Here is a 26,313-nt window from a genome sequence, read left to right as displayed (position 1 = left end):
TCAGATTTTGGGTGTTGGTACATTCACATGAGCCAAACCTTCTGTAAGATTTTCCTGCTTTCTCTGCTTGAGCACCCTCTCTTATCCTCAAAGAACAGAGGTTAGGACTGGATCAAAATATATGTTTATAATAAAGAGTTGCTCCTAATTATTATTGATTCATTTCTTCTGTGTAGTTTAATTGAGTAAGCATTATTCGTTTGGGCTGTTAGTAGGTCGGTTTTATTTGGGATATCTTTGGGTCAGTCCCTCTTTTAAAACCCTACATTGTAGTATTTTCAAAATTGGACCTTATTTGCTTGTGTGGAAATCTGTAGACTTAACACCCCAAAGTAGATCTGTGGGCATAAACTTAAGTGTGAACCTATTGATTATCATTGCTTCTTATATTGTCATTGAACAAGGGAGGCATGGAAAGATTTCATTGATTTTGTACCCACAAAACTCTGCACACTGTTTGAAAGCTAAAGAATAAGGAATCTATTAATTGTGAAACTTCCTGGAGGAACATTTCTTGGAGGAAATTAGTTTGGAAGACTTGCAATCTAGATCTGAAGTATGGAAGACATAGCTACAGTGCCTTTTTGACTAGGCCTCTTCTTGGACTTAGGAAAACAGGTGGGGCTATTAGTAGTGAAGGAAGGGCTTTCCTGGGCAGAGACATTGAAATAAGACCAAGGCATCAGTTCAGCAGGTTATTTAGGGCTTGAACTAGTTTTGTATGTAACCCAAATAAGGCATTCTGTTGGTGGGGAAGTATTTTACTTAAGATACTCTAAGTCCTTATTGTGTTCTGTGGTATTTTTGGAAAATAGCCTTGACTCTCCATTAGAGAGAGGTTTCCTTGAGTATGCAAGTATTTTACAAGGTGAAAGCCATACTGATGCAACACTTCACTGGAGGTATGGTCCTAAGTACCAGCTACTTTTAATCATATTTAGATACTTCTCTTGGAAAAGGAGTTTCTGTTTGTGTGCATTTAATTTTAGGGAAATGCTATTTGGTTAACAATGGCCTCAATTTAACCTATCTGAAATGTTGTTGGTGCAGGAAAGAGCAATCTATACTAGGTTCACATTTATTTGCCAGAATCACTGATAAAAAAGTTAAATATCTCTATGCTGCCTAGAGTAGTATATAGAAAATGAGTTCGGATGACCTCTATCTATGTCCAGATGTTACGGCTTCCATTCTTCTCACACCGATTCAAACAGCTTAAAAAGTAAGTCCAATTGCAGAAACGGAGCGGTGCCACTTTCTGTGGGTGCATAATGGCTTTGCCGTTCAGCCTTGCAGAGCTGTCTATGGCTCAGTGATTGCTCATCAGCTCTGCAGCAGAGAGCTTCAGTATGAGGATGATGAATCCTCCCAAATTCAACCATGTACTGCTCACACTCATTTTAATGAGAGGACCTTTGCCTCTTTACTATTGCTGTTACCCTTTTTTCTTACAAGAATGTAAGTATTTACAATCATTTAGTCAGTTAATTCGGGGACTGTTTTTATATTTTAGACTCATTCTTATGACCATTTGATGACTAGTTTCAAGTTAGAAGCAAATGTTGATTGATGATAATATTTATTAAATGTTTGCAAGTACTAACTGCAGCAAAAAAAACGTTTGCAAGCCATGTTTCCTATCATCTAACAGCTCATTATCTAAGATGATAAGATAGTCATATATACACCCTTCTGCCTTACTTATCCATTTATCCAAAGGAGAGTGGCAATTAGTCTGTGAGTGAAACAATACCTTCTTTAGACATTCTTTTTCTTTTTTTTTAAGATTTTATTTATTTATTCATGAGACACAGAGAGAGAGAGAGGCAGAGACACAGGCAGAGGGAGAAACAGGCTCCATGCAGGGAGCCCGAAGTGGGACTCGATCCTGAGTCTCTAGGATCAGGCCCTGGGCTGAAGGTGGTGCTAAACCGCTGAGCCACCTGGGCTGCCCTTTTCTAGACATTCTTAATTAAGTCAGCTCTTTGTTATGTAGAAGGTGTGTGAGAATGTTTTGGGGAGGGGTAATTGATTACAAGTGGGCCCAAGGGAACTTTTTGGATGATCGATATGTCCCCCATTGATTGTGCTCAAGGCTACATGAGTGAAGTTTGTCAAAACATGTCAAACTGCATATTCAAAGTGGATGAATTTTAATGTATTTAAACCATACCTTTCTTCTAGTTTATAAAGCAATCCTACAGGTTAATATAAAGCCTACCTGATAGAATGTTCTTCAAAGTATATGAGCAATCAATTTAGAGAAAAGGAAATACATATACTGATGCTACACTCTGCTCAAAATAAAGGAAAAACACATTAAAATAACATGAAATACTCTTTTGCACCTGTAAGTTTGGAGATGATAATTGATAACAAACACATTGTGTAGAAAAATAGATACTCTCATGCTTACTTGCTTGAAATGTAAACTGGTACATTTCTTTGGAGGGTAGTTTGTGTGCCCAAACTTTAATCTATGCTGGGGATAAGTTAGACTTAAGAAATAAATTTGTAATTTGTTTTTGAATGACACTGTAAGAGGATGAAAAGGAAAGGCTAGACTGGGAGAAAATATTTGCAAACTGCATATCAACAAAAGACTGGTAAGTAAAATATATGAAGAACTCTTAAAACTCAACAGTAAAGAAAATCCAAATATAAAACAAGGCAAAACATGAAACATTTTACTGAAGAGGATATAAAGATGACAAATAAACACATCAAAAATATGTTCAGCATCATTAGCCACCAGGAAAATTCAGATTAAAGCATGATGTTACTGCACACCTTTCAAAATGGCCAAAACAGGGGCACCTGGGTGGCTCAGTGGTTGAGTGTCTGCTTTGGGCTCAGGTTGTGATCCTGGGGTCCTGGGATCAAGTCCCACATCAGACTCCCCACCGGGAGGCTGTTTTTCCCTCTGCCTATGTCTCTGCCTCTCTCTGTGTGTCTCTCATGGGAAAATAAAGCCTTAAAAAAAATATCCCATAAGGTTTAAAAAAAAAAACCAAAAAACCCAAAATGGCCAAAAAAAAAAAAAAAGCTAGTGACAACACTAAATGCTGGTGAGGCTGTGGAGAAACTGGATCACTTATATAGTACTGGAGGGGATGTTACATGGTAGAGCCACTCTGGAAAATAGGTTGATAGTCTCTCATTAAACTTAATATACAATTACCTTGTGATCCCTGAGTTTTACTCCTGGGAATTTATTTCATATGAATACAAACTTAGATACACAGAAAAACCTGTACATGAATTCTTATATTGGTTTTATGTATAATAGGCATACATTAGACATTTCACAGTGAGAATGAAGATACAACCACTCAAAATCTTTGGGATACAGCAAAAGCAGTCCTGAGGAGGAAATACATTGCAATACAAGCATCCATCCAAGAACTGGAAAGAACTCAAATACAAAAGCTAACCTTGCACCTAAAGGAGCTGGAGAAAAAACAGCAAATAGATCCTACACCCAGCAGAAGAGAGTTAATAAAGATTCGAGCAGAACTCAATGAAATAGAGACCAGAAGAACTGTGGAACAGATTAACAAAACCAGGAGTTGGTTCTTTGAAAGAATTAATAAGATAGATAAACCATTAGCCAGCCGTATTAAAAAGAAGAGAGAAAAGACTCAAATTAATAAAATCATGAATGAGAAAGGAGAGATCACCACCAATACCAAGGAAATACAAATGATCTTAAAAACTTATTATGAGCAGCTTTATGCCAATAAATTAGGCAATCTAGAAGAAATGGGCACATTTCTGGAAAACCACAAACTACCAAAACTGGAACAGGAAGAAATAGAAAACCTGAACAGGCCAATAAGCAGGGAGGAAATTGAAGCAATCATCAAAAACCTCCCAAGACACAAGAGTCCAGGGCCAGATGGCTTCTCAGGGGAATTCTATCAAACGTTTAAAGAAGAAGCCATACCTATTCTACTAAAGCTGTTTGGAAAGATAGAAAGAGATGGAGTACTTCCAAACTATGAGGCCAGCATCACCTTAATTCCAAAACCAGACAAAGACCCCACCAAAAAGGAGAATTACAGACCAATATCCCTGATGAACATGGATGCAAAAATTCTCAACAAGATACTAGCCAATAGGATCCAACAACACATTAAGAAGATTATTCACCATGACCAAGTGGGATTTATCCCCAGGATGCAAGGCTGGTTCAACAATCGTAAAGCAATCAATGTGATTGATCATATCAGCAAGAGAAAAACCAAGAACCATATGATCCTCTCAATAGATGCAGAGAAAGCATTTGACAAAATACAGCATCCATTCCTGATCAAAACTCTTCAGAGTGTAGGGATAGAGGGAACATTCTTCAGCATCTTAAAAGCCATCTACGAAAAGTCCACAGCAAATATCTGGGAGCCTTTCCCCTAAGATCAGGAACCAGACAGGGATGTCCACTCTCACCACTGCTATTCAACATAGTACTGGAAGTCCTAGCCTCAGCATTCGGCAACAAAAAGAAATAAAAGGCATTCAAATTGGCAAAGAAGTAGTCAAACTCTCCCTCTTCGCAGATGACATGATACTGTACATTGAAAACCCAAAAGACTCCACCCCAAGATTGCTAGAACTCGTACAGCAATTTGGTAGTGCGGCAGGATACAAAATCAATGCCCAGAAGTCAATGGCATTTCTATACACTAACAATGAGACTGAGGAAAGAGAAATTAAGGAGTCAATCCCATTTACAATTGCACCCAAAAGCATAAGATACCTAGGAATAAACCTAACCAAAGAGGTAAAGGATCTATATCCTAAAAACTATAGAACACTTCTGAAAGAAATGGAGCAAGACACAAAGAGATAGAAAAATATTCCATGCTCATGGATTGGCAGAATAAATATTGTGAAAATGTCAATGTTACCCAGGGCAATTTACACATTTAATGCAATCCCTATCAAAATACCATGGACTTTCTTCAGAGAGTTGGAAAAAATCATCTTAACATTTGTGTGGAATCAGAAAAGACCCCGAATAGCCAGGGGAATATTCAAAAAGAAAACCATATCTGGGGGCATCACAATGCCAGATTTCAGGTTGTACTACAAAGCTGTGGTCATCAGGACAGTGTGGTACTGGCACAAAAACAGACACATAGATCAATGGAACAGAATAGAGAATCCAGAAGTGGACCTTCAACTTTATGGTCAACTAACATTCGACAAAGCAGGAAAGACTATCCACTGGAAGAAAGCCAGTCTCTTCAATAAATGGTGCTGGGAAAACTGGACATCCACATGCAGAAGAATGAAACTGGACCATTCTCTTGCACCATACACAAAGATAAACTCAAAATGGATGAAAGATCTAAATGTGAGACAAGATTCCATCAAAATCCTAGCGGAGAACACAGGCAACACCCTTTTTGAACTTGGCCACAGTAACTTCTTGCAAGATACATCCACGAAGGCAAGAGAAACAAAAGCAAAAATGAACTATTGGGACTTCATCAAGATAAGAAGCTTTTGCACAGCAAAGGATACAGTCAACAAAACTAAAAGACAACCTACAGAATGGGAGAAGATATTTGCAAATAACATATCAGATAAAGGGCTAGTATCCAAGATCTATAAAGAACTTATTTTATTTTAATGACAGTCGCAGAGAGAGAGAGAGAGAGAGAGAGAGAGAGAGAGAGAGAGGCAGAGACACAGGCAGAGGGAGAAGCAGGCTCCATGCACCGGGAGCCCGACGTGGGATTCGATCCCGGGTCTCCAGGATCGCGCCCTGGGCCAAAGGCAGGCACTAAACCGCTGCGCCACCCAGGGATCCCTATAAAAAACTTATTAAACTCAACAGCAAAGAAACAAACAATCCAATCATGAAATGGGCAAAAGACATGAAGAGAAATCTCACAGAGGAAGACATAGACATGGCCAACAAGCACATGAGAAAATGCTCTGCATCACTTGCCATCAGGGAAATACAAATCAAAACCACAATGAGATACCACCTCACACCAGTGAGAATGGGGAAAATTAACAAGGCAGGAAACCACAAATGGTGGAGAGGATGCGGAGAAAAGGGAACCCTCTTACACTGTTGGTGGGAATGTGAACTGGTGCAGCCACTCTGGAAAACTGTGTGGAGGTTCCTCAAAGAGTTAAAAATAGACCTGCCCTACGACCCAGCAATTGCACTGCTGGGGATTTACCCCAAAGATACAGATGCAGTGAAATGCCGGGACACCTGCACCCCGATGTTTCTAGCAGCCATGTCCACAATAGCCAAACTGTGGAAGGAGCCTCGGTGTCCATCGAAAGATGAATGGATAAAGAAGATGTGGTTTAGGGGATCCCTGGGTGGCGCAGCGGTTTGGTGCCTGCCTTTGGCCCAGGGCGCGATCCTGGAGACCCGGGATCGAAACCCACGTCGGGCTCCCGGTGCATGGAGCCTGCTTCTCCCTCTGCCTATGTCTCTGCCTCTCTCTCTCTCTCCCTCTCTCTCTCTCTCTGACTATCATAAATAAATAAAAATTTAAAAAAAATAAGAAGCTGTGGTTTATGTATACAATGGACTATTCCTCAGCCATTAGAAACGACAAATACCCACCATTTGCCTCGACGTGGATGGAACTGGAGGGTATTATGCTGAGTGAAGTAAGTCAATCGGAGAAGGACAAACATTATATGGTCTCATTCATTTGGGGAATATAAAAAATAGTGAAAGGGAATAAAGGGGAAAGGAGAGAAAATGAGTGGGAAATATCAGAGAGGGAGACAGAACATGAAGACTCCTAACTCTGGGAAACGAACTAGGGGTGGGGGAAGGGAGGTGGGCGGGAGGGGGGTGACTGAGCACTGAGGTGGGCACTGGATGGGATGAGCACTGGGTTTTATGCTATATGTTGGCAAATTGAACTCCAATTAAAAAAAAAGAAAGAAAAGAAATTTCTCAGTGAGTGAAAACATGAAGAAACAGGTATGTCTCTACTGTGAAATGGTACTTAGCAAAAAAAAAAAAAAAAGGAAAGAACTAAATATATGCGACAGCCTGAACAATGTCCATCCATTTCATCTACCATTTCACTGACTCAGTTTTTTTACCCTTAAGATTTAATTAAATTAATTAATTAACTTATTTATTTATTTTAGAGAGATAATATGTACACGTAAGCAGAAGCAGGAACCACGGTGAGGGGAGAGGGACAAGCAGACTCTGTGCTGATCATGGAGCCTGACATGGAGCTCCATCTCATGACCCTGAGATCACAACCTGAGTCAAATCAAGAGTCAGTTGCTCAAAAGACTGAGCCACCCAGGCACCCCTCATTGACTCAATTTCATCTCCTGTTATTGCGTGTATGTGTGTATGTGTGTGTTTGGTGGAGGGGGAGTAAGGAAGGAGAAATGGCATATCTTATGCCATTTAGGCATAAGGCATTTAAAGACCCAATTTAGTCTTTGGGTTTCTAGTCATTTCTCAATTTACTTTCTATCCCAAAAGCCCACACATATTAAATAATTATATGTACTATGTAAATACTTTATATGTTAGTTAACTTAATCCTTGTTATAGTGCTATGAAGAAACTGTTATTATTGTCATATCCATTTTAGAGATGAAGAAAATAAAGCTAAGTGAGGTAAACAACTTTCCCAATGTCATCTAGCTAGTAAGGGGCAGAACAAAGATTTAAATGCAGGTGTATGCTCTTTGCTGCTTAGCTTATCCAGCTGAGGAGTTATTACATGAGCTTTGGGAGAACAGAGGTGATGCTTCAATGAACTACATGTAACACATCTCCAGAAGATTTCATGGGGAGAGAGGTGAGAAATGGGTAATATATTGATCAGGTTACAGTAGTCTGTATATGAAGTGCCTGAGTTACCATCAGTGCTTGGGTCATCTTGAAGGAAATGCATCCTTTATAGAACGAATGAAAACCATTTTGTAGAACAATTGAATGTGGGAGAAAGGAACAAAAGGTTTGAGGTTCTGTATTGGGGAGAAAGACATGGTTGTGCCTCTTACCAGGGATAAGTGGTAGTAGAGTTAGCTTGGTTATGAGAGAGAGAGAGAGAGAGAGAGAGAGAGAGAGAGAGAGAGAGAAATGCTTTTATTGCCTGATTCTGCTAGATGTGTCAGAATGCTGTCCAGACAGGTAATGAGGAAGAGGACTGGCTACTTGACAGAAGGGAAAGTAGGTGATGTGAAATTTATCCAGAAATTGTGACTCAGGACAATTAGAATGGCTAAACTTGTTTACATAGTGTACTTGGAAAGAAAGTGACAGTGCCAGAACAAAGATTAAGAAAACAGCTAAAAAAAAATAAAAAAAAGAGAGAGAGAGAGAGAGAGAGAGAAAAGAGAAAACAGACAGCTAGAGAAAAAGAGGAGGGAAGAGAGTTGACCTTGAATCAGTTCAATGATAGATTGATAAATTTGAAATAGGTCTTTGAAAGAAACTATCAGATACATTTTGTGTAACTGTTTAAGATAGGATGGTTCCCTGTGCTGATTTATGTCACTGCATAATTTTCAGTTAATTTTGGGCTGATAGAAACATCACTTTTATGTAGCCTGCTATATCTCACTTCTCCTCATGTTTGGATTTCTGCCACTGAAAGTGTACTCAGGGACCAGAGCCATAACAAAGTGCCAAGTCCCATTTCAACTCTAACATTGGCCATTATGGCCCTTTGGGAACCCCAAAGATAAAGAGTCTTCAATTGTAAACTGTTGCCTTTCCTTTCTGCACTTCTTCACTCTGTAAGGCCAGAATTTGTGCCTGGCTCCCTCAGATAAATGTTGGGTGGTGGCCAGTCCTGACTGAGACAATGGTTTAGAAAAAGCCTCTCATTGATTTCAGGGAATTTTCACACAGCATGGGAGAAATACTCCTTCCTGTGGCCCACACCTCAGAGACTTCATGGACCAAGTAACTGCACACAAGAAAGCTCTGCCTGGGGAGACAGCCTCCGTGTTAATCCTGTGTCTTCAAGAGAGAAAGTCTAAGCCCAAAGAGCTGTTGTCAAGGTCATTTCCTTCTTGAGAGTCCTTCCTCTAAAGTCAGCCTCCCTCCCTTGCACTGTCCAGTTGTAATGAAAGACTCTCTACAGCTTAAAGATTATCACCCAATCCACAGTTTGGGAGATGTACAGTAGGCTTCTGTAGGTTTGTTAAATCACTGTGTTCCAGTATCCAATGCTCCATTTGCTATTGACGCTTAACCCAGAAGAAACTTTTTTTTTTTCCTCAAAGGAAATGGTTCCTGAGGAGCTTACAACTATTTAACAAGAATCAAACATAGCCTAAAGTTTAAACAAAATGGTAGGGGAAAATAAGGTAAACTTTGCAGAACTGAGGACTTTTCTATTCTCCCTGGTTAGAATTTATCTGATAAGATGCTTTCTGAAAATAAAAATTTGGTTCCTCAATGTTGACCTATACCCCTTAGGGCCAGGACATCTAGTAATGAATGAGATCTAGATAAAATGGGTTCTAAAAATGTAATTATTAATTAAATACCACGTAATGATTATGTTCTCTTACAAAGAGCCCTTTTCTTTTAGAGGGTCATCCTAAAATTCTTATAGATAGGGATTTGCTTCAAAATAATCTGTATGTGACATGAAGGGAATAGGTAGAGGTACAGATAAGAGATTGGCAGGGAGTTTGATTTGGGTGACAGGTACATGAATGTTCATTACCTCACTCATTCTACTTTTGCATATTTTTTCCATCATAAAAAGAAAAAAATAATATCATGTAATGGTTCTTGTGAACATAATTATTCTCCTCAAAGATAGATCATCCAAAAGTTCATAGCAACTGTACATTATACTTACTACTTACCTACTTGTCCCCTAGGTCTTCATTTAGCAAGCAATGTTGACAAAAAGTATTAATGACTTTTTGAAGAGAAGCTCCAGGGAATTCAGCTTGATAAGCCAAGTGGAGAAGAATCTATTCCATACCTACCTGTCTTCTAAGAAAGATCTGTCTCCCTCTTGGATCAAGAGACTTACATGTTCAAAGCTAGAAAAAAAAAAAAAAGGAGGTTTTAAAAAAAGAGGATAGAATGTGAACAGAACTCAGTTTTTATTACTCTTTCTGAGCTCTGGAGTCAAAGCCCTGTCAACAGATGTTTATAGGATTTACTTAATTAGAATTTTCTTGAAAATTCCAGTAAGTGCATTTCAAATGCTCTTATTTTGCAAAATACCAGATTACTGAGTTCAATTACAATCTCATCCAGGAAAACAGCACTCCCAAATGTACTGATTTTTTTTTTTTTTTTTTTGAGTTGGCCTTTGCCATAGCACAGTTCCCAGATATATTATGCTTATTTTCCAAACAGGTCAGCAGTTATGGCTTAAATAATGTAGGAGTCATAACTGTTAGAGCATTAACTGTTAGAGAGTACAATTTTAGAAATTGGTAGAAAAATAGAGAGGATATAGTTTATTCATTAATCAACTATTTATGAGGAATTATGATCTGTTATATGCTCAGACTCTAGAACCAGACTGTGTGGTTGCATGTCATTTTTTTTTTCTGCTGGTGTGGCCTTGGGCAAGTTGTGAAACTTTTCTGTCTCACTTTTCCCCAGCTCTGTCATAGTGGACTGATTAAGTTAATATTCATGAAGACTCTAGAACAGTATTAGCTTTTGCACTCATGGAATATGTTGTTAGACATCAATTCTAGAATTTGATGCTGGAAAAAAGATGATAAAGTCTTGTCCTATCCTCTTACTTTATAGGAGGAGGTTTTAAAAAGTACTGATGTCCAGTCTCTATCGTCAGGGATTTGGAGTCTGGGGTAGAGCCCTCAGGTGACTGACTCTACCATGCCACGGGAATGAGAACTGTGGCCTGAAAGTTACAGAAAACCAGCCTTCTGGAGGCTTTTCTTGCTAACTTTAATATCTGACATCCGGATGGAACATTCTATGTGGGATCCCAGTCCTTCTCCCACATGTCTGTGCATCTGTTCGTACTATGTTAAAGCAGAGCAACACAAACATATAATTAGCATGCTCAGACCTAATATTTATTACTGTGAAAACGTCTGATTTTTCCCAGCTTAAAAATAGTTGTTTGCTTTAAAATGCCATATGTGAAAAGGCCAGCATTGCTAGGGGTAGAGGTGAAAGCATTTGCTTAGATCTGAAGCTAAGGAGCTGGGACTAATCCAGTTAAATTGCTTTGGACAGTAACAATTTTCTGCCATCTAGTGGATAATTCAAAGAATAAACCATGTCTTTATTTTAAGACCACATTATCACAAAACTATGATTTCCAGGCCTCCTGCTGCTAGAAGAGAATGTTTTTGTGTTAAGAAAGCAAATAGTTTTCCACAAATTGTGCATCAAGTCTATTTTTACATTTTTATTGATTTGATAATTTTTTTAATGTAAAAAAATTCGTTACATCTCATTACTTCTCTTGATGTTTCTAAAAACAACTGTGGATGCTCATTGGAAGAGAAACTCCAATACAGTTGTTCCCCATAGACACAGTTTTGCTTGCTGTGGTTTCCGTGACCCGGGGGTCAACTGCAATCTGGAGGCAGCTGATCCTCCTTCTGACCTATCCGAAGCTCCATAGTAGCCTAATGCTATGTCATTCACTTCACTTCATCTCAACATGTAGGTATTTTATCACGTCACATCATCACAAGGAGAAGGATGCATGCAGTACAGTAAGATATTTTAAGAGAGGGACCCCATCCACATAACTTTTATTATACACATTGTCACAGTTGTTCTATTATATTATTAGTGTTAACCTCTTCCTTAACCAAATTTATAAATTAAACTTTATTATAGCTATGTGTGTATAGGGAGAAACATAGTATATAGAGAGTTCGGTATTATCTGTGGTTTCAGGCATCCCCTGGAAGTCTTGGATGTATCCTTCCCAGATAAGTGGGGGGAAGGGGGAGAGGCTACTATCTGTTCAATTTGTGAATGTTCAAAGGCAGAAACAAATGTGTTTTGTATTTTGCTCTTTTAAAAAATTCTTTTTTCTCCAATGTTGGAGGAGACAGTAGTTTCCGAGGTTAAAAGTATGGGCTCTAAAGTGAAACCTCCTGATTTAGAGTTGAGGATTTTCCTTGTGCTAACTACGGGAATCTGGAGAACTGAATCTGTTTGTTCCCCAGTTTCCCCATCTGGTAATGATAGCACCTGCCTCATAGGGTTGCTGGAGGGATTAAATCCATGCCGAGCACTTGGTGTTCAATATCATTACTGTTTTTAGCATTGTTATTTGTTTGCATGTGTACCAGTATTTCCTAATTATGAGGAAGAAGTTCAGAATTGGCTTGTGCTTAGACTCAGTTCAATTTAAATAATCAACAAACCTTTATTTAGACTTATTTGATATTCAACATTATGGGTGATACAAAGCTGAATAAGACACTGCCTCATTCTTGAGTCAATGTTCTCATAAACTAAGGGGGGATAATTAACTATAATCCAGAACAAATATAATGAGTACGAGCCCCAAATTATCATAAACAAAGTTTGGAAGAGGAGAAGGATGTTTCCAGTGGGAGAAGTTGACTAATGAACTATCATTTTAAGTAATAGATAAAATTTAATGGAAATTAAATCATGTAAGTGGAGATGGTAGGAAAGACTCCCTAGGTAGGAGAACTATTTTAAGGAAAGGAATCAAGTTGGAAAAAAATCTAGGATTTATTTATTTTGGGAGCAATAGGTAAAAGGATCTGGCTAAACCACAAGACTTCTTCATTCTTATTTGAGCACCACCTCTGCCAGGCTCTGTTATTGATGGTACATATATGCTAGTGAACAGAATATACGAAGACTGCATCCTCAAGGATGTGTATTCCCGTGTGGAAGCAATACTGGGAGAGAAACCTAGGAAGAGTATGGGGCTAGATTTTGGGGGGGATCTAATGGAGAGCCAACCAAGGCTGCTAAGCAAGATGGAGCCATGATCAGCCATGATGTAAGAAATATTTATCTGCTGGAGGAAGTATGTAGGATGGACAAAAGAATGAGGCCATGAAGCCATGGAAACATATTTCAACAGGAGGCATTTTAAAGAGTCTATGCAAGATGTAATGCAGCCTTTGCACCATGGATGTGAAAAGGACAAAAGAGGAAGATATCCAACAGGTGGAAGATTGGCACCTGCAGGGAGTGGGCATGTGGGGAATGCTGTGAAATGATGATTCTAGGTTTGCTGCAGAGAGAGGAAGCATAGTGTGTCCAATGTATTGTTTGCATAGCTGACAGCATAGATTCTGGAGTCAGGCCCGCCTGTATTGGAATGAGTCCAGGCAATCATTTTATCTCTTTAAACCTCAGTGTCCTCATCTGTACAATGGGAGTAACTAAAAATACCACTTTATCAGACTGTTGTGGAAAACAAAGACAGCTACCCGCACATGACTGCAGATATGGTGACACTCCACCCTGGCGTCTGTAATGAGGCGAGCAAAGACGTAACACAGAGTCACCTACACCTGCCTGCCTTTGGCATCAGATGCATTTGAAGGGGAATTTGCTCTCACCTTAAGACTACAATTATTCACAAAGAAAGATAATTAGCTGATAATTTTTCCACAATGATTCCACATGAGAAAACGAACCACAAATCAAAAGATCTTATTTTGCATTTGGGAATCAAAATAGTTGTGAATTTTGATATTACTCTGCTCACCCACTGGGAAAGACCTCATACTAGAATGAGGAAACATACCTTTTACGAGAAAGGTATGGAACATACTGGAAAGGTATGGAATATACTGGAAACATACCTTTTATGAGAGATAAAGAGATATTTCATGAGAAACCCAAGAAAGAGAATTAGACTACAGTTTCAATCTGGGTGGGGTTTTATTTCCCCACATCTCAGGACCCATCTCTGAACATTTGCTGGCTGCAGACCTCTATTATCCCCGTCCTTAGAAGCTAGACACAAAGCTTAATATAGAAGCATCAGGCAGCAGAAATGTGGGCGCTGGTAAAGGACCAGGCAATACGGTTTCAAAAGGGCCTTGATGTTTATTTTCTGGAATTCCACCCAAAGTAATTCTGTGACTAGTTAGAAATCTAAGTCTGGAGAGAATGAATGCACATTAAGAGAGAGAGAGAATACAGGAGAGGTGAAACTGTCAAGAAAAGGAGAAGCTTAATAAGGAGGAACAAGAGCAGTGCTGTATGCCCTGGGAGGACTGGGGCAGCCCATGCATGCTGCTCCGGCATGATAAGAGAATTTAAGATGCCCAAAGCTACACATACTCAGCAAGTCAAAATAAAATCCTCTGCACTTTGGAGAGACACAGAGAATGCATTTTGCCGTTTAAGCAAAGTAAGTGCCATTACATTTCCAACTGTCTGTAAGTACCTGATACAAAGCTTGTTGGACAGATTGACTCCAAAGTTGACAGGCGTGGGGACGCCTGGCTTAACACAAAGCTACACAGTGTATGCAAGATCTACTTTAGAGGTCCTCGAGGAAAACTTAAGATGCAGGCAGTTCTTCTCCGGAACACCTGAAAAGTAAGTGTCTCAAGACACCCGTGTGCGTGCTGGTTGAGGGGCACCCTCTACAGATCAGCAGTCTGTAGACAGAGGAAACAGTGATACCAGCTTGAAAAATCGAAGCAGACCCCTGAAATTGCAATTGCTGATTTTCAATCGAGCTACTTCTTACATGGGCAACTCCATATAACATGATCAAGGAGAGGGGCAGCCCCGGGTGGCTCAGTGGTTTAGTGCTGCCTTCAACCCAGGGCCTGGTCCTGGGGACCCAGGATCGAGTCCCACGTCGGGCTCCCTGCATGGAGCCTGCTTCTCCCTCTGCCTGTGTCTCTGCCTCTCTCTCTCTGTGTGTCTCTCATGAATAAATAAATAAAATCTTAAAAAAAAAAAAAACAGATCAAGGTGAGTAGCAAAAGGGATTTACATATTCAATCATGGTAATTGACAGTCAACACAAGGAGAAATGATAATATTTTCACAACTAGAATTTCATTCAGTAAGTATCTTTTGGTTGTCTATCGAGTGCCAGACCTTTGGCTGAGCACTGGGTATATGAAAGATGATAAATACATGACCTACGGGTGGGCTGGGGGTTGGAAGGAAGGTGAAGGTAACTGATATTTAATAAATTACTAGGTTAAATATGTGCCGGCTAGATTTCAAGCAGTTTGCATGTATTTCATTTAATATTAACAGCAACTTTTTGAAGTTCGTATTATAGATCCCCAATTAAAAATAGGAAAATCCAGGCCCATTGAGTTTAGTAACTTTACTGAATGTCACACACCAAGGAAGAGGCAGAGCTGAGATCTGAATACAGTTTTTCTGGCTCCAAAGACCATCTTCTTTTAGATTGCCTCCCATTCCTAACTTGTAATTTAAATCAAGTTGTTCAAAGTTCTCACAGAATTGTAAAGGTTAAAGAATGATGATTACATTTTTCTAAGGGATATTAAGTTAAGATTTTACATAAGGGGTAACTTTGATTTGGGCTTTAGAAGTTGATTAAAATTTTGACGGGCAGGTGAGAGGAAGGAGACTCCTAGGCACAGAAAAACTAAAAGGAATGGTATTTTTGGGGAAAAAAAGCTTGCAAGGAAGAATTAAAAGGTTGTAGCTTTTCTTGCAGGATTCAGAAGTAAGGCACTGGGGAAAGGAAGAGTCAGGACAGATTAAAAAAAAACAGCTTTGTTGAGATATTTTACATATCATACAATTCACTAATTCCAAATATAGAATTAACTGATTTTTAGTAATTTTATCGAGTGATACAATCACCACCATAGATGCGTTTTAGAATATTTTCATTCTCCTCAATAAAAGTTCCTCATTCCCACATAGAATTAATCCCCATTCTCACTCCCAGTCCCAAAAACCATGAATCTACTCTCTGTCTATAAACGTGCCTTTTCTGGATATTATATGTAGATGGAATCATACAATCTGTGGCCTTTTTTGCCTGGCTTCTTTTCCTTAGCATAATGTTTTCAAGGTTCATCCATGTAGGGGCACTTGTACTCCATTCCTTTTGATAATTGAATGATACTCCAGTCTATGTTTTGCTAATCTGTTCATCATTTGAGTACTTGAGTTGTTCTACTTTTTGGCTATTATAAATAATGATGCTGTGAACATTTGTGTGAACATATGTTTTCATTTCTCTTGGGTAGACACCTAGAAGTAGAATTGCTGGGTTTTATGGTAGCTTTATATTTAACTTTTTGAGAAGCTGCCAAAATATTTTCCAAAGTGGCTGCACCATTTCCCATACTTGCCAGCAATATATGAGGCTTCCTGTTTCTTTACATCTCAACAGCACTTGGTACTGTCTGTCTTATATATCATAGTTGCTCTAATATGGGTGAAGTGGTACCTCGTTGTGGTTTTAATTTGTATTTTTCCTAATGACATACGGTGTTGAGCATCTTTTCATATGATCAAATCAAAACTTATGAAGGCTCTGCTTGGATAATGCATTAATTAAGATGCAGGATGTAAGAAGATAAGTGGAATCTGCAGGAAGGATAATAGAGTCGTGGTGAACTGTCTGCACAGCACTGGGTTGCATTTGTCCAGAAGCCAGCAAAAAATTTGAGACAGTACCTCAGAATTCAAGGCAGGGGATGTAGGTTTGGGATGCAGCTACACAGAAAAGGCAGTTGAAATCAGGAAACTAGGGACACCTGGGTGGCTCAGTGGTTGAGCATCTGCCTTCGGCTCAGGTCATGATCCCAGGGAGGGATCCCACAGGGAGCCTGCTTCTCCCTCTGCCTATGTCTCTGCCTCTCTCTGTGCCTCTCATGAATAAATAAATAAAATGTATTTTTAAAGAACCCTAAAATCAAACAAAATAAATCATAAAAAAAGAAATAGATGAATGGTATACAAAGTTTTAGGAGACATAGGAGAAACTGGTGTCATGGATGCCATGGGAAGAAAAAATATTTTTTGCTAATGTTAACATTTTATTGCACTTTAACAAAAATTATTTATTTATGAGAGACACAGAGAGAGAGGCAGAGGGAGAAGCAGGCTCCATGCAGGGAGCCCGACCTGGGACTCAATCCCGGTCTCCAGGATCACACCCTGGGCTGAAGGTGGCGCTAAACCGCTGAGCCACAGGCTGCCCTTTTATGGCATTTCTTTGCAGACTTTTCTTTCATATATAAATAAATAGCAACATCGGATATCATATCATACATGTTATTTTATAACATTCCATTTCCACTTAACCTTACATCATGAACATTTTTCCATGTCATTAGTCATAAAGTTATATCTTTCTAAAAAGGATTTTATGTATGTATGTATGTATGTATGTATGTATGTATGTATGTATTTAGAGAGTGAGTACGAGGAGGGGAGGGGCTGAGGGAGAAGGACAAGCCGACTCCACACTCAGTGCAGAGCCTAATGTAGGGCTCAATCCTAGGATCCTGAGATCATGACCTGAGCTGAAATCAAGAGTCAGAAGCTTAATAGATTGAGCCACCCAGGCACCCTAAATGTTATGTTTTAATGACTATTTTTAAAGTATTTCATTGCAGTTAGATACCATAATTAATTTTTCCCTTTTATTATATATATATTTGATATATATGTGTACGTCTGTGTGAATATATATATACATATATATATATTTTTTTTTTTCCCTTTTTTGGACCTTTTATTTGGTCCAAATAAATTCCTTTTTATTTGGATTTTTAGGTTGGTTTCTTCTGGGGGGACTGTTTTATTTTATTTTTTATTTTATTATTTTTTGTAAATTTTTTTATTGGTGTTCAATTTGCCAACATATAGAATAATACCCAGTGCTCATCCCATCAAGTGCCCCCCTCAGTGCCTGTCACCCAGTCACCCCCAACCCCCTGCCCACCTCCCCTTCCACCACCCCTAGTTCGTTTCCCAGAGTTAGGAGTCTCATGTTCTATCTCCTTTTCTGATATTTCCCACTCATTTTCTCTCCTTTTCCCCTTTATTCCTTCACTATTTTTTTATATTCCCCAAATGAATGAGACCATATAATGTCTGTCCTTCTCTGATTGACTTATTTCACTCAGCATAATACCCTCCAGTTCCATCCACGTTGAAGCAAATGGTGGGTATTTGTCATTTCTAATGGCTGAGTAATATTCCATCGTATACAGAGACCACATCTCCTTTATCCATTCATCTTTCGATGGATGTTTTAACGTAAATAATAAACATTCTAGCCTAACAATATTTGTGTGGCTCTTCAATGACTTGGTCAAAACTTATGAAAACGACTTAAAGGTTCTCTTTACATGCATTGCCAAATTCTCTTCCAGAAGTATTTTTCTCTCCCCATCAATGTATGGAAGTAATGAGCATCTGCTGACTGCTTTTGAACATTTGTGTGTTTTTTTAAGGTTTTGAAATTATTGTATTTTTAAAGATAAAATTTGTATATTTTTAAGATTCACACCATGATCATTTGTCATACATCTACATAGTATGACAAATCATTACAATCAGATTTTGAAAAAAACAGGGGGACACCAACAATAGCAGATACCTCACAACAGCAGAGAATGCTGAAGAAGAAATGAATATTGGCTTCAGCAACTACATATCCATTGGTGGCACCTGAGAGAGTACTTCTTGCTTGGAGACAGATACTGTTTTGTAGTTCCCAAGTACAAATGGTTTTTGCAATTTTTTTGGTTACAATAAATAAAAATAAATAAAATAAATTTTATTGCAATTTATTTTGATTCCTGTGAATGCCTTGTAGTTTTGGAAATTTTTTTTATATCAGGAAAATTTCTAAAAAATTTAATTTTCCATTTTTTCAGGGATGTCAGTTTTTATTGCCACTCTTTTTTCTTCATTTCTCCTTTATCCATACTCCCTCTACAACATCTCATACTTCATTTCCTATTTGAGGGCTTGAATTGAAGTTCTCAGGTAAACAGCTTCATAAGTGATGCTGTAGAGACAAACCAGGGATAGGCTGTCATCTGTATAAAGAATAAGCCTTTGGGATTCAGTGTGTGGGCTTCCATAAATATCAAAGTTGATTTTTGTTTTTGCGTGATGAGAATAGCATTTAATGTCACCGTTTGAGTCATTGAATGGATGTCTGTTGAGCTCATTACTGTTTCTCGTTCAGAGAACCCTTTATGGACATCCACTCCATAAATTTATTACCATTCGTGGGAAAATATTTGACCCAAATACTCTCTGCTCCTCTGTGACATGGATCATAATTCTATCACAGTGAGCTGTTTCCTTTTCAACCGCAGAGATATACAATCCAGTCATTCCAGATACACATAAATGCTGTTATTTCTTTTATATAGACTCAAACTTGAGCATGGATCTCTTGTTTCTTTTCCCTCCTTTCTGGTTCCCAGTTTGAGAAATATCTCTCCCACCTTCATGTTCAACAAGGTAGCTGGTCCTAAAGCTAGTCATTCAGGAAAATCCAGAATGGTCAGAATTCTGAAAAAGAACTTCTCTAATTCTCTTTGGATGGTGCATATTTAGTATGATGTAGGAAGCCAAGTCTCAGTGGATTTCTATTTTCTCTGGGTGGTTTAAGTGAAGATCCTTGCTCCTTGGTGTCCCTTTGTTATGTTGGCATAAAAAATCCAGACATAGTAATTTCTGAGAAGTTGTAAGGTCAAATCTATTTTATGACATCTTTTCCCAAGTTTTGATAGATCTTCTTTATCTCTCCCTCAAAAGGGTTCCTTAAAATTTCCCAATCGTTTCTTTATAGTTACTCCCAGGTAACTCTTAAAATGTTTCTGGTTGAATAATAAAGATCTAAATGTCTGATGCTTCTCGGGGAAGAGGTTCAGGATAAAAGTAATATCCTAGCAATTATTTCTAGTCATATTCTGACTCTTGTTGAAGAAACCCAAGAAATTCCAAGGCATAGGGTTTTTTTGAGTGCCTGTTTAAATTCATTATATTTTAAGGCCATGTGATTTTACCAAGTGTTTGGTAAGAGATGTTTTTCCAAATATTTCTTTGTAGGACACATCTGGATATTAAATGAACTCATAATCTTTAACATAACTCTGAAGAGAACCTAACTAATGCATATAGTGTGAATTAGCTAGTTTCTTAAGACTTGTGTTACAGACACACAGTTTGCTTAAGATAAAATAAGAGCTTAAAACCACTTTGTTCTTTTTTTGAGGTATAATTGACATATAACCTCATATTAGTTTCAGGTTTATAGCATAATGATTCAGTATTTATATATATTGCAAAATGATCACCCACAAGTCACCATACTAGTTACAGTATTTTTCTTGTGATAACACTTTTAAGATCTACTCTTGGCAACTTTCAAATATGCAATGCAGTTTTATTAACGGTAGTCACCATACTACACATGACATCCCCACGACTTATTTATTTTATAACTGGAAGTTTGTACCTTGTAGCCCCATTCACCAATTTTACCCTCTCCCACTCCCCACCTCTGGCAACCACCAATCTCTTTTCTGTACCTAAGAGCTTTATTATTTTTTCTTCTCCAAATTTTTATTTAAATTCCAGTTGCTTAACATACAATGTAATTTAGTTTCATGTATAGGATTTAGTGATTCATCACTTACATACAACAGCCAGTGCTCATCACAAATGGCCTCCTTAATCCCTATCACCTATTTAACCCAACCCCCTGCCTACCTCCCCTGCAGTAAACCTCAGTTTGTTCTCTGTAGTTGAGTGTTTCTTGGTTTGCTTCCCCCCACCCGCCATGTTCATTTGTTTTGTTTCTTAAATTCTACATAAGTGAAATCATATGGTGTTTGTCTTCCTCTGACTTATTTCACTTAGCATTAGCATTATTCTCTCTAGCTCCATCCATGTCTTTTTGCAAATGGCAAGATTTCATTCTTTTTATGGCCAAGTCGTATTCCATCATGTATATAAACTATATCTTTTTTATCCACTCATCAGTTTATAGTTTGGCTTTGTAGATGATACTGCTATAAACATTGGGGTGCATGTATCTCTTTGAATCAGTATTCTTGTGTCCTTTGTGTATCCATGAAATTTAAAACCACTAAGAATCCCAGCAATTCCTCCAATATGGAAATAATAAGAAATTAGCTAAAGACTATCTCAGTGAAAATAGGATAGTCAAATTAAAGTGGGCCTTTTCTAATAGAATATTTTTAGAATCACAGGAATGATAATTAGAAATAAAATAATTCCCAGTTTAGAATATTTAAAAATTTGGTCACTGTAAGAAAGATCACAGATGTGTTTTTCCTAGTTTAACAGGAGAGGCACTAGTATCTGAGTCAGACAGAATTCAGTTATGCTATTTTTCTAAAGACTTTATTTATTTATTCATGAGAGGCAGAGAGAGAGGAGAGACATAGGCAGAGGGAGAAGCGGGCTCCTCGAGAGGAGTCCAAAGTGGGACTTGATCCCCCATAAATCTCTAAAAAAATTTTGAGGAATTTGTAATATGCAAATCAATTCAGCATAAGAAATTTCTGAAAGTGACAATTAGTAAAATAAGTAAAAACTGCATTAATATTATCTATAAATGTATTTGAGAATAATTTATGTGCTCGGTTAAATATATCTAAGACATACTATAACAATCATTTTCTTATTTAAAATATAAATTATCAGTACCCCAAGTAGATTACAAAATACCTTTCTCCTTAAATTTAAAAGTGGTATGACTAAAATCAGACATATGTTTTTCGGTTGATTTTTAATTTGTGGTTCTGTATTTCACAACAATTTTTAACCAACACCATTTGTGACAATGTTATACATTTTCACAATGGTTGGCCAATCTTTCATTCCGATGAACAACTTAATGTTTCTTGTTTTTTTCTCAATTTTTTAAATAGTTATAGTGACTGTGTAAGTTTTGAATCCATGATGGGACCCTGTCATACTTGGCTTAACCAATGAACCTGGATTGTTCTAATATAACATGTTTGTGATCTTGTTAAGGGAAAATTGAAGCCTTGGGCACTCTACCTGTTATTATGGAAACAGAAATTCTTTTCTACATTTTTCTTTGTCATATTTAATACTAACATGATAACATAAAATACATTGATTTGTTACGTGTATTCTCATCTCTTGGCTTGCATTACCCATTGCTTCTTCTCTCTTTTCTGTAGCCACTCACCAAATGTGCTACTGCGTTAAGAGATGTAGCCTTTGAAATCTTGCCCTTTTCAGTTCTAGGCCATACAGAATCATTAGCATAATGCTCCTCAAGCACTGTCACCATGCTTTTCCCCTTTACTTAAGAGCAGTTAGTAACTTTCTAGTGCCTGTTGTATCAAATATAAAGCTTTTATCCTAAGAGTTAATATTCTGTCTTCATCTGACCTTTTTCTCTTTTAGCTATCTCATTTCTTCTTGCTCTTTGGCACAGTCTCTCTGATACTTCCAAGCCATCTGGTTGTTATTTGCACACAGGATTGGCTTCTAACTGCTTCTCTGCCTGTGCAGATGTCACTCCCTGAATCACTGGGTGCCCACTGCTTCCTGAGGCAGTCTAGTCCATCTTTGGATAGGTCAGAGAGCTTTTCTCTTTACTGACCCAAAACCAATTATAGTACACAGTGTAAGATTTTTACTTTCATCTTTGTATGTATGGCAGTCTAATGAGATCTTCTTTCTTAACTGTTTTGTGTATGCATCTTACGTCCACAGTGACACTGTTGATCAGCTATACGGAAGAGCTTTCTATCTGGCAATGTCGCATTTCCATACCCTGATCTACCCTCCCACCACCCCAGAACCACAACAGTCTGAATTCTAATTCTATGAACAGTACATGTTTAATACATATCTGATAACTAAACTATTTTCTAAATATGGAATTATTTACATGTGAAAATATATATACTTAAGTATACATATCAAAGCATAACAGAATCTCTATCCCAGAAATGATTCTATGAATTTTAACAAAACAGATAGAATGCAAGCCTGATCATGTGCCTACTCACTCCCCACATGAGGGAAAATGCTTACACAGTACTAATTGTTTCAGAAAACATTATATTTTGCATGTTTTTCTATAATTGGTTAACTGAGACAATGTTACATTTTGTATATTTATCCAGACCTAGAAGGGCTTGGTTTTCTAAATATATGTTCTAGATCATGGAACAGTTGGTGTATTTAGTTCTATATGTGCAGTTTCAAACAATGCAGCAAAAATATTGATAGCTTTACCTACTTTTTATACTGTGAATGCGAGAAGTTATCTTGGTATTGTTACTGAAAAAAAAAAAAGACAATTATCTTTCAAAGAGCCTTTGTAGCCTGACCTCTTATTAGCAGCTCTAAATTGTTAACATTCTCAAACGTCCTTGCATTTTGAACTATTTCAAAAATTGTTTCCGTAACAATTTTAATTGCATCTTCTGTGATACTATTTTAGTTATTGTAATCAGCTACATCATATAATTAAATTTCAATCAGAACCTTTAATGCTATGTGGTGATCTGAGAGTAGTCACTTATGAAAATGTTATGTTTGTGTGGGTTTCTTCTCCTGACCTTCCTCTACCCCAGCTAAGTGACACTATATAACAAGGACGACAATTGACCATGGAGAAAAGAGACTGCTTTCCATTTGTCCTTCATTATGTGGAAAATATTGCCCAGGAACAGCTTGGTATAGCCATCATCAGTTGACGTCTGGTAGAAAGCTATGCATATATGGTGATAGAATTTTCACTAAGGCTGTTACTTCTCTTGTGACCAATAAACACTGAATTATTTATAGAATGGCTGCTTAAGGTTGGGAATGTACCTCTGGGCCATGGAGGCAATTGGAACTCTTGGGACATGGTTGGCATGGGGTGCAGTGGATGGCACAGGTATGAACACACAGTGGGGAGGGCTCATCTATAGCCCACATTGCTCTATTGTACTGCTTTGCAGGTCCTGAATTATCAGCAGTGAATTATTCTTTTTTAGTTCTTATTATTACTAGTTTGTGAAAGCCCACTTTTATGTCTTCCCATTAATCATCTATGTAATTTTAGAAGGCAAATTCATGAAGCTCAGAGCTAATTATGCATTCTATTATGCTTTTAGATATCTGGATGAAAGTCATGTTCCAACGCTCAATCCCTTCCCTAAAACTCATTTCCACAAGTGATGACTTAATGATCTATTTACTTTAAAGGTTTGCCTTTGGGGACAATGATTATCCTGGTTAGCTCATTTGAAAGAATAGACTTCTCTTTCATGGAATCTGTAAGTATTTAGAAAAATCATTGAGCGCTTTGAAAATGCACTTGATACAACATGTGTTGAAACCTGTGCTTTGACTATCTCTAGATAGAGAGGACCCCTTTATACCCATGCAGAGTATGAGAGCCATGATGTCCAAATTCTCATTTCCATTTGTTAAACATGGAACCAACCAGCTGTGGAAGCAGTGCGGATGAGGGCAAATTGCAGGTTTCTTTTGCAACTCCAAAGGCAGTATGTGTGAATAAAAGAATGATAAAATGATAGAATTCTCAAATAGGGTGATTACTAATCAGTTTTCCCTGACCAGTTTTGTTCTTCTACCACAAATAGCTAGTCTATCTCATTATATATAACTACCTAGCTAGGAATGCAAACTAGCTTCACATGTGACTGTCATTTAGTCGCTTACTTTCCTTTTCTTCTGTGCAGTTTTGAAAAACATCAGTCTTTGGTAATAACATCCATGACTTCTAGGTATAGGTTATATGTTTGATTAGACTAAAGCGATATTTTCCTATGTTTTTAACAGCAGAGTGCAGTATTTTGCAAGGAGAGATGCCTTGTGAGTTAGGATACACTCAATTCTTTTACACTGTGCTTTTTCTGAGCTCTTATGATACAGTTGAATCAGAATGTGTGCAAAAATCCTTCTGCTATAAACTCTACATTAGTATTTGCTAAAACTTATTTCAGAAACACTACTTCAAGCAAGTTCTGGATTTAGTGAGAACAAAACCAGAGTGGATTTCAGGTGAGGAAAGATCGTCTTCCTCTAGATGTCGGTGTCCAATCCAGAACCACACTTGCGGCAGAAGATTTCCTTGTTCTGGGTCAGGAAGCCTTCCCCCACCAAGGAGACTGAGCACTTCCCACAGTTAAAGCATTCGCTGTGCCACTGGCGGTCTTGAAAGCAGATAAACTTGGCACCTCTGAGACCTGTAAAGGAATTGGGGGCAAAGAATATTCTTCCAAATGAATAGATTAAGCATTCTATCAGGTACTCTTCTAGGAACTGTTGATAACAGCAGTGAGCAAGACTACACAGAGGCAAGGAACCTAAGAAGGAATGTGGCCTCCCATGTTCCTGTGTCCAACTGGGAATGTCACCAGAGGAAGTTCCTCCGATGAGATCCAGCCTGATTCCCAAATTTTTCCATAACCTACAAAAGTAGGTAAGAATCTAAATATACAAACAGATAAAAATTGCCTAAGGCAGATGAAGAAGTACAGTATAATGCTGTGGGCAGAGGGCATAGATTTCAGTCAGGGATATCTAAGTATGAATATCTTCTTTCTCTTTTTGTAACCGTTTTCCTACAAGCAAAATTAAGATACAATAAAATAAATGTATACTTCTTAGCCTGCTGTCTGATGTTTTAATGACTTTGAGTTCTCTTTCCTCTATTTCTGTTTAGTTTTACTTAAGATAAAGTTCTCTGGTCATACTATGGTTTGGGACACAATTTCCAAACACTCCAATAGAAAATTTCATTCTGACCATTATGTAGCTAGCCTAACATGATGACCTTATTACCTTGCCCAAAGACAACCTCAGCCTAGACTTGCAACAAAGACCTGTGAATCTGATCATTCTGGCCACTGAGGCCATGCTATCCAGTAACTAGTCTCTGCCAAGTGCCTTGTCAGCCTCTACCACTTCCTCTTGGGCTTCACTTGAGCCATAACATTTTGAAGAAAGGTAGTAGAATTTGAGTCTTCAGTGAGAGTCTCTTTCTCTATTCCTAATATGCATCCAGGCTATGGTTTAAGAAATTGATTTTGAGGACTTGAACTATGTTAGCCCTACTCTGTGAGTAATGAGCAAACCATGGGAAATTCGTGGCATGATGATCACTTAGAAAGAGCTTGGCAAATAAAGACCCAAGGCATCCCATCCCTACACCTTTTCTCCTTTTCAACTCCTCAAAACCACATATAATTCTCAAATACTCCATTTGAGGAAGCAAAAAAGGTGAATAAGTATTATTTTCGATAAATTCTCCATAAATATGATAATGAACATTTATTTCCATTCTAGAAATGTTATTTGTCTTTACATATAAATGTTAT

The 26,313-nt window shown here is 38.0% G+C and overlaps 1 protein-coding gene across 1 annotated transcript in view; it reads right to left on the bottom strand.

Annotated features, from left to right (window-relative positions):
• Positions 1-22,915: 22,915 nt before the first annotated feature.
• Positions 22,916-26,313, bottom strand: part of FHL5 (four and a half LIM domains 5) — a 44,961-nt gene continuing 41,563 nt past the window's right edge. The window contains exon 6 of the mRNA XM_055330411.1: positions 22,916-25,179. Within this exon, the coding sequence (XP_055186386.1) occupies positions 25,016-25,179 (164 nt within the window). The 3' untranslated portion in view covers positions 22,916-25,015. The remainder of the gene's footprint in view (positions 25,180-26,313) is intronic.

The sequence above is a fragment of the Nyctereutes procyonoides genome, unplaced genomic scaffold (genome assembly GCF_905146905.1).
Source record: "Nyctereutes procyonoides isolate TBG_1078 unplaced genomic scaffold, NYPRO_anot_genome, whole genome shotgun sequence".
Lineage (NCBI taxonomy): Eukaryota > Metazoa > Chordata > Mammalia > Carnivora > Canidae > Nyctereutes > Nyctereutes procyonoides.
This window is presented reverse-complemented; position numbering and strand designations above follow the sequence as displayed.